The sequence below is a fragment of the Triticum urartu genome, chromosome 6A (genome assembly GCF_056163025.1).
Source record: "Triticum urartu cultivar PI428250 chromosome 6A, HENAU_Tu73, whole genome shotgun sequence".
NCBI classification, from domain to species: domain Eukaryota; kingdom Viridiplantae; phylum Streptophyta; class Magnoliopsida; order Poales; family Poaceae; genus Triticum; species Triticum urartu.
Genome location: NC_141878.1, coordinates 552,685,436 through 552,695,408, shown reverse-complemented (window position 1 = coordinate 552,695,408; position 9,973 = coordinate 552,685,436). Strand labels below are relative to the sequence as shown.

The 9,973-nt window shown below is 47.3% G+C and overlaps 1 protein-coding gene across 1 annotated transcript; it reads left to right on the top strand.

Moving 5' to 3' along the window:
* The first annotated feature begins 2,977 nt into the window (after positions 1-2,977).
* LOC125512701 (subtilisin-like protease SBT1.4) lies at positions 2,978-4,475 on the top strand. Its single transcript, XM_048677799.2, has 3 exons — positions 2,978-3,298; positions 3,396-3,493; positions 4,114-4,475. Exons 1-3 carry the CDS (start codon positions 3,075-3,077, stop codon positions 4,197-4,199), a joined length of 408 nt encoding a protein of 135 aa, XP_048533756.2. The 5' UTR covers positions 2,978-3,074; the 3' UTR covers positions 4,200-4,475.
* Positions 4,476-9,973: the final 5,498 nt, after the last annotated feature.

Genomic DNA, 9,973 nt, shown 5'->3' with positions numbered 1-9,973 from the left:
TACCCCTTTAAACCCATTTTGAAGTACGTATAGACTCATTTAAAATGTGTTCTGTTTAGAGCATCTTCAACAGCCATCCAACGCGCCGCACGCTAAAAACTGCTTTGCCGCGCGTTCATCGTCTGGTTTGGCGCGACAGGCAGCGCTGGCTCCAGCTGCCGCGCTAAAATGCAGCACGCATAGCTCTAGCAGCGCGCAAAAATATAACGCACGCGACTCTCGCGCAAACAACATATGCATTCCAAACACAAGCAGAAAGATCAAACACAAACAAAATAAATCAACAATAAATAGTTCAATTTCGTTATTACAACTCAAACAAATAGTTTATCGTTCAATACAACAATTAGTTCAACAATACAACATCAAACGCACAAATCATGATACTCTTTGTCGGCCATTCCAAGCCCACCACTCCATAATAAGATCCTTCTGAAGATCATCATGCGCTACGGGACGTCGAATGTCATGATAGGAGGCAACAAAACGGGCCATCCTTTCAGCCCTCTGTCGCACTCGCACGAGATGTCCCAAGAGCTCATACTGAGAGTAGTCTACATCTTGGTCACGCTCATTCTCGATGATCATGTTGTGCATGATCACACAAGCGTGCATGATGTACCAAAGCATCTTTTGATCCCAAAATCTAGCCGGTCCTCTCACAATAGCAAATTGGGCTTGCAAAATCCCAAAAGCTCTCTCCACATCTTTTCTAGCCGCCGCCTGAGCATTGTGGAAATCTAGATTTTTCTTACCTTCCGGTTTTTTCAACGACTTCACAAATGTTTGCCACTTTGGGTAGATCCCATCCGCAAGATAGTAGCCATAGTTGTATGTACGGCCATTTGCTACAAACTGCACCAGTGGCAAATCACCATTTGCAATCTTATTCATCAGTGGTGACCGGTTGACAACGTTGATGTCATTCAAAGATCCAGAAATTCCAAAGAAAGCATGCCAAATCCAAGTCTCTTGATCGGTCACCGCTTAAAGGATTATAGTGGAACCCTTTTTTGGCCGTGGAATTGCCCATGCCATGCCTTTGGACAATTCTTCCAACTCCAATGCATGCAATCTATTGAGCCAAGCATACCTGGGAAGCCGCGAGATTTGTTCAACTCCAATAGCCTTGCGGCGTCTTCAGCATTGGGAGATCTCAAGTACTCCTGGCCAAACACTTGGACAATTCCGACTGCGAAGCGCTTGACACACATGATGGCTTGGCTCTCACCCATGGCCAAGTGATCATCAACTAGATCAGCTGGGATACCGTATGCCAACATACGCAAAGCGGCTGTCACCTTCTCAAAGGTGCTATGTCCGAGCTCTCCGGCGGCATTCCTCCTTTGCTGAAAAAACCGGTCATGGCTCGCTAGTTTCTCTGCAATGCGCCTGAACAACTAGGTGCTCATCCTAAACTGGCGACGAAAGTACAACTCCGGGTATGTGGGATTCTCCACGAAATAGTGCCTCATCAATCTGTTATGGGCATCGATCCTATCCCTCCAAATTTTCTGCCGACCCATAACCGAATCACCGTGCTTCGGTTTTTTATTGATGTGCATAGCTAGGATCATTGCAAGATCCTTCTCCTCTTCCATAAAAATTCTTCTTCGAAAGAATCATACGACGAACTCATCTACAATGTTCAATACTAGGCTTTAAAAACTGCAATCAACATGCACCAAATTCATGAAGTTTGAGCAATACAATCTTGCGGGCGTTTTGTCGAACACCTTGTGGGTGCCGAGCGGCAGTGAGCGGCCGGTCGCTGTTCGTCGGAGGACGGCCGCGCGCGAGGGGCGACGGTGACTAGAGGAAGACGGAGGAAGCCGCCGCGGCACGGGGATAGGCCGGGGAAGCGCCGGAACGGTCGCCGGAATAAATGGAGTGGCGCGGGCGGTGGCGCCGCGGCTGGATGGGGTAGGTGGAGTTGCGAGCGAGCGCTCGAGAGTCCAGCACGCGGGAGCGGGCGCAGCAAATAAGCGACGTGCGATGGCGTTTCGGTCCGCGCGCTGAACTAGATATGCCGTGCGCACGGTTTGTGCGCCTCCGCTGGAGCGCCCGGAGCGGTAGCGCACGTAAAAAAACACTGATTTTTCAGTGCGGCGCTTATATAGCGCGACTGTTGGAAATGCTATTATAGAAACATGAAGTCTACTTCCATATGACAAGTCTCTTGTGGTTGTGCTCACTATTTTCTGTACTGTAAAACCTGTTGGACCTAAGGGGTATGTATGTTCTATGCCTGACTGCTATGTTTATATATGTTAAAAATGCATGATTAAGGGCTGCTAGGAGTCCTACCAAGTACCAAACTCGATCAACTGGGTCAATTATAGAACCCTGTTTCTTATAAGAAACAGTTCCCAACAAGCCAACCATCAGAACAGCTCGGTACCAAAGGTATCTTATAATGGCCATCTAAAAATCTCTCTGCTTCTCATCCTATTATACTACTATAGGAGCGAGGGATCACATTGTGAACATCTCATGGCCTTCATTAAGCAAATAAATTTTGGTTCTAATTGGCAGGCATTCAGCAAAGGAAGACGAGACTTAATCCTCTCGCAGCAGGGGCAAGGGCATGTGCTGCGATTTGGGCAAGCAGGGGACCTCTGCCGAACCTGAACCCCATTCCATGTAAAAATGGATCGTGCGGCGATCAATAATCGGGCGGAGGCCCGCCGAACACTGCTGACAAGGTCTGGCCGCGGGAGGCAAAGGATGATCAGAGCATGCCCGGCCTATGCGCGTAGCAGGACCCAACAAACGGTGTTAAAACATAAATTCATCTCTACGCAGGAATGAATCTTGGTTTGATTGAAGTTAGGCAGAGGTAACAAGCTAGCGCCCAACTGTGTCGTCGAAGTAATGGCGGTACTAGAAGTTATTTTAAATTTTAAACTATCATATCTGTCGGTGAGTGAGCTGAGCAGACCCTTCCCTCGGCCGCGGTTATATAAGCAAGCACCTTCCCATGGCATCCTTCCCGCCACAAACCAAGAAAAACCCGAACACGCCCACTGCCACCACACCACGGCCTGCCGTCTTCAACCCTCGGAAAGCCGACGATGAGGCACGCACGCATCACGGTGGCGGTCGCCGTCGCATTCGCCGTCCTCGCAGTCACCGCCGCAGCGTCCACGGGCGCCACCGCCGCCGGGAGGGGGAAGCAGCAGCGCGCTCCAGGCCCCGCTTCCGGCTGCATCGTGTACATCGTGATGGTGAAGCCCCCGGCCGTCGCCGCCGACAGCGCGGCCTACCATATGGGCATCCTCATCGCCGCGGTCGGCAGGTATGTACGGAGCACTTGGTTTCTTTTCCCATCTTTGGCGTCGAATGGCCTAGAGATTTGACGCCATCCTTTCTCTTGTTTCGACTGAATCTTCAAGCAAGGAGAAGGCCGATGCGGCGTTGGTCTACAGCTACAAGAGCGCCATCAGCGGGTTCGCCGCGAGGCTCACCCCCGCGCAGGTCGCCGTCCTCAGGAGTGAGTTCCCCTCTTTCTCCTCTCCTCTGCTTTGCTCTGCTCTGCTCTCACAGTCAACTGAATTCCTGTAATTAGCAAGTAGCAGTAAAACTACAGCTACAAGAGATTTTTTTTAATTGCATGATGCACAGCTGATGGTCAACTAGGGCAAACCCACAGTATATGCAGTATTCTTTAAGATCACACAAGTGGGTAATTTTAGTCAGACCTGTTGGCAATACCGAGGTCAATGCAAGACCTACTCACACCACATCACATGGTTAATATGCTAATTTTTTCACCATTGCCAAGAAAGGTGCACAACATCAGCAAGGACCGACATTATAAATGTATACTGTATGGTACAGCCCTGCAAATAGTTTTAGCAAACTTTCGGTATGTATATTTTCCTTTACCGAGAGGAAAATTAGCTGCTTCACTTTCGGTGTCCAACTCCTGTCATCCAAGTGAAGTAAACTTTTGCCGTCCAACTTAGTCGTTAAATTAACAAATCCAGTTTAGCTATATGCTACCATCATCACCTCCTCTTTCCATTGGTGCATGTGCTTGTTAGTGCCTTAAAAAGGGCACACAAATTATTATTTTTTGACCGTTTTTTAATTTCTCTCCACCTTTTTCAGAGAACCCTGCCGTCATCCGGGCGCAGCCTGATGTCAAGTACTCCCTTCACGACGACCACAACAACAACAACAACAACCTCAACTGAGCAAGAGCTCATGTCCTGTTATTAAGGGTTGTTGCGCAATATGGAGCAAGAAGCGGCGCGCATGATCTGCCCTCGAAGAATCTTGATATGATATATCTCTGCATACTTCAAAATTACACACACATATATATAGTGTAGCGTTGCAAGAAGTTTATAGTGTAATTTGTTTAGAATTGTTGCACCTTGTATAACTCTGTCTGCGTATATACTGATGGATAAAGATGTCTGGTTTGCTACCATATTATATTTCCTCTGAAGGGGTTGTGCAATGGGTTAGGTTGGGTTGTCCAGCGTGCGGGTCATAAACTGTAATGCAAATGTGCAAGTGAGAGTTCTGTTAAGAGGGCGATAACATATACAAGAAAGTAACCTACCCGTTGCACTTAGCTTCTATGCAACGAAAAGTAGACAAATAGTGCAGTCAGCATAAATAAAAGAGTTTGCCCAAAAAAAGCGTATATAACAGTAATTGGATTCATGCCACTACAACTTTCACGAATTAAAAAAAAACGCCACTACAAAAAACCGAAGTTGGAAATATGCCATTGCAACTTTGCCATCCCACTACATATGCCATTTTCGGCCCACCGGAGTGAATAAGGGTTCATTAAATTTATATTGCAGTACTGCCCATACCAGCCTTGTGCAAAATGGTGCACAACATGGATCAAACAGGACTTAGAAATTGCCAACAGTTACGAAGCACGCTACATAATTCTTTGTAGGTTGCGGAGGCTGTGCGCAAACTCAGATTCAGCATAACCCGAACTTTACGTTTTATGAACACATAAAGACATTGTAACTTCATTCATGTTGCGTTCAACATCACATACACACTCAATTTCATTGACATCGCATTCAACATCACATAGACATTGCAATTTCTATTAGTGTGACTTGTTTTCAACATCAAAAAATTGAAATTAAAATTGGCCTAAAACGACAAATTGAAACCCGGTTTTATTTCGTCGGCTTCAGCGGTATGGAAGTGACCTCATATGAGGAGGAGTCTTTGGCTACTTCGACTTCTTCCATGACGAGATCAATATACCAATGGGATTCTTGGATGAGGAGAAAGGCCACATCTTTGTAGCCCTCCATAACCGCTGATTTCATTTCGGCCATGGCAGTGGCCTCCACGCGGTCGAGGTACCAGCGGGCAGCGGGGAGGTGCTCATCTCCAATGGCCGACTCGACCTCACGGAGAGCTAAGACTTCAACCTTAGAGTACCACTGGACAGTTTTCCAATACTCAGAGGCAGCACGGTCCTCTTTGGTCTCGCCCGAGAAGGGTCCATGAGGGGAGCCCTGGTGCGACATGGCAGAGACGAGGTGGGCGCGAAGTAAGATAGGTGGCGAAGAGGAAGATGCATGGGTGAGTGTGATGGTTACCAATAAGGCATACGCCTTATATAGCCGCAAGCAGCACACTCCAAAGGTAAATAGAGTTGGGAAAGGGCACGCTCCGGCAGGAAAGATCATGCAGGAAAAAAATGGGCGTGAGCATGGGGGACACAAGGCGACGACTGTTAATGAGCAAGTTTCCAGATAGGAACGACGGTTACGGGATTGCTATAGCATTTGCCCCATTGGCAGGGACATGAAGAGAATGGTCGAAACTTTCTCTTGCGCAAATGGTTGGATATGGAATGTGCTCCGTATACACTCCCTACACTATTAGGAAAAGGGCTATAGATGAAATTGACACTAATGACGCACCAGACAAGTGGTGCGCCACTACTATATACTAATGGCGCACCATGTGCTGATGCGCCATTAGTGTGGAAGACACTAATGTCGCACCAGACACACGATGCGCCACTAGTAATATTTTTTTTTTCATTTTTCCAAATATACTAATGGCGCATCCAGGCAAAGTGCGTCATTAGTAGTTCTAACTAGTAATGGCGCACCAGCCACACAGTGCGCCACTACTGTATTTTTTTTATTCTTTTCTTTTGCAAAACTACTAATGGCGCACCGTGGCATAGTGCGCCATTACTAGTTTAAACTAGTAATGACGCACTACGCAACGGTGCGCCATTAGTATATATATTATTTTTTATTTTTTTGCAAAACTACTAATGGCGCACGGCCAGCAGGTGCGCCATTAGTATGTTGGGTTACTAATGGCGCATGGGTTGGTGGTGCGCCATTAGTAACCTGGGACCAGCTAGATATTTTGGACAGCCACACCTACACACTCACTTTCCCCACTTCATTCCCTCCACCTCCTTCTCCAAGCTTGTCGGCTGCCTCCTCCTACTCACCTCATTGCACCATAGATTCATCAAAATTAAGTGGTTAAATTACCTTTTTTGATAGATAAGTAAGGGGAAAGCTATCTTTATGTTGTAGATCTACTTTTTTTCTCCCTAGCTCGCTCCAACAACGTGCACATGCACTTTTTATGGCCTAACTAGATCTATGTATGTTTGTGGTGTTGCATATATGTTTGTCTTTGCAGGTACCGGTATTTGAAATGCGATAGTTGCCAATATTTTGCCGGAATGTTGATTCATTTCCGTTTCGGCGAGAATTTTGGCACTATACATTCTTTTTGGTCCTATTTTTAGGGAAAGTAATGCCAAATTTTTTCTTGGTTTTAAAATATCGTTTTGCTCTACCCCGCAGGCGACCATGGTCCGCACGATGACCGAAGGCATCGTGAATAGGTTTTTGAGCTCCGCGAAGGCCGAGATGCTTCAAAAGAACGAGACAGAGATAAGATGTCCGTGTCAAAGATGCAAGCTGAAGAGCCTTATTGCGGATCCGGATTTTGGGCAGGTGCGGGACCACCTGCTCTTGCGTGGTTTCATGGATGGCTATCAGTGACAAGGTGATGAAGATGACTATGAAGTCGTCCATGGGGGAGGCAAGAAATGACGAAGGGCAGCAAGACAACCACCGCGGCTCGGGCGGGCGAGAAGACGAAGAATCTCCAGGACATGATCACGACGGTGATGCTGTACACAGTCATCATGTAGAAGATGCCGGACATGATGATGAAGAAGATCAAGACGAAGGGCATGATCATGAAGATGAAGATGCCGGAGCAGACGACGATGGAGGCTGGGTGCAGGACCCTCATATTCAAGAGCTGCTTCTCAAGCAGACGAATAACGCAAGAGCTGCCGCCCAAGAGAAAGCCAAGCTGGATCAACTAGAGATAGACGCGGTTACTCCATTGTATGAAGGATGCAGACCCGAGGATACCCGCCTGAAAGTAACGCTCATGGCTCTGGAGATGAAGGTAAAACATAAAATGACCGACGCATGCTTCGACGAGAACATGTCATTCTGGCACGAACGTCTTCCCAAGGGGAACAAGTGCCCTACCAGTTTCGAGGAGGCGAAGAAAATCGTGTGTCCTCTGGATTTACCGCACATGAAATACCATGTGTGCATGAACAATTGCATCATTTATCGGGACGAGCACGTGGAGTCTACCATATGTCCGGTGTGCGGCGTCACTCGATACAAGAAGAGAAAGAAAACTCCTCGAAAAGTGGTGTGGCACTTTCCGATCACTCCTCGTCTGCAGCGGTATTTCGCGGACCCTAAGGTAGCAAAGCTCCTATGTTGGCACGCGGATAGGGAGGAGAAGAAGCGGGAAGATGACGGAAATGATCCGGAGATAAATAAAAAAGACAAGATGCTGAGTCACCCTAAGGATGCGAGTCAGTGGCAAGCGTTGAACTTCGAAGACCCAGAATTTGGGAACGATCCAAGGAACATCGTGCTGGGCGCGAGCACTGATGGAGTCAATCCGTTTGGCAGCCAGAGAAGCACACATAGCACCTGGCCTGTGTTTGTGTGCATGTACAACCTTCCCCCTGGTTGTGCATGAAGAGGAAGTACATTCACATGAGTATGCTAATTGAAGCAGGACCACCCTACCTAAAGGACGTCCGTTCCACAGAAGAACTCCATTTGCGAAAAAGAAGGGCAAGAAGATTGCGAACAGATAGCTAGCTAGCTAGGATCGATTGTATTTAAATTGTAGTATTCATTTCTCGATTGTATTTCATGGGCACTTTTTGAACTATCATGAATATTTTTAAATTTCATGGGCACTTTTTGAATTCATGAAAAAATATTGAATATTCATGAGGACACTCGATATCGATCCCCCTCCATCTCGATCGCTATCCCCCCTCGCCAGATCCCCCTCGCCGCCGAGCACCCCCCGCACCCTCCCCCGCTCCACCACCGCCGACGACCCCCGCACCCTCCCCCGCTTCACCGTCACAAATGAATGCAACTAAAAATCCAAAAAAAACAAATTTGATTATATTTTCAAAAAACAAATTTGATTATATTTTCAAATAACAAATTTGATGATATCTTTTTATATTCATAAATATTTTCAAATAACAAATCTGATGATATTTTTTTAAAAATCATTACTGTTTTTATAAAAATTTATTACTGTTTCATATTCATATTCTAAAAATTTATTAGATGCAACAAAATAATAATAAAAAATCTTACTTATGGCGCACGGCTGGCTGGTGCGTCATTGCTATCTAAAAAAAGAATACTTATGACGCACGGTCCCGCTGGTGCGCCATTGCTATCTAAAAGAAAGAATACTTATGGCGCACGGTCCCGCTAGTGCGCCATTGCTATGAAAAAAACATTCTAATGGCACACCTCCAGGGGGTGCGCCATTAGTAATCTTCCCCCATCCATACACTTCGTCCCTCCCTCGTCCCTCCCTCTCGCCAGACACTTCGGATCTCCCTCCACTGCGCCGCTCCCTCCCTCGTCCCTCCCTCCACCGCGCCGCCGCCGCCGCTGCCCCGACCCACTGCGCCGTAGCCGCCCACGCGCCCCCTCTGCCTCCCTCTCCCCTTCCTCCCCCTCGAGCGCCACCTCCCCCCCCCCGAGCCCCGCCTCCCTCGAAACCCTAGAAACCCGCCAGAGATTTGGAGCCTTGGAGCCGCCGAAGACTTGGAGCCTCGGAGCCGCCCCACGTCCACCAGGAGAGGAGGCCCGCGACCTCCCCGCCGTCTATCCCCGCCTCCCCCAAGCTCGCCGTCTCCGCCCTCCGTCGTCTCCGCTCCGTCCACCACCTCATCGTGGTCAGGTAACCCTCCTCCCTCTGCCTCTCTTCTCCTCTCTTCCTCCTCTCCTCCCTCCCGACCATGCCCTCTTCTTCTCTCTTTTGCTAGGTTTAGGTCAAATCCCTCTGTTGCTTTAATTGTACATCATTAGATATAGACATTTGAATCAAATTTGTGATCATCAAACATCAAAATTGCAGGGGAGAGGTTGGTGCCAGGATTGCATTCGTTGTAATCATCATGCGGCTCTTCTTTCCGCGTCACTTCCCTGGTATCATTTCCTACCTAATCTTTTACCTATCCTTGCTGCCCCTAGCAAATTATCACTATGTGTTGCATTTCTCATCTTTGGTGTGCCCTGAAAGAGAATTTTCTGCTTATATAGCACTACCAAAAAACATGTCCTTATTTTTCATCTACGCAATAAGCCGCTAAACTGTTACATAAATTACGCAATGAGTACTTGGTGCCTAGCAAACATGTATTTGTCCATGGTTTATAGACGAAAAAATGCACTGGACACACTGAAGAAAAATGCACTGTATCATGTATTTGTCCCTGGTTTATAGATGAAAATGAGTTATTTTGGACATTAACCATTGCAAGCAGTGTGCTGCTACCACTGTCCTGCAAGGTAAGAGACATGTAGGACTGAAACTGGATCCAGTCATGTTTGCAACTAGATACAGACTAATTGCAAACTGT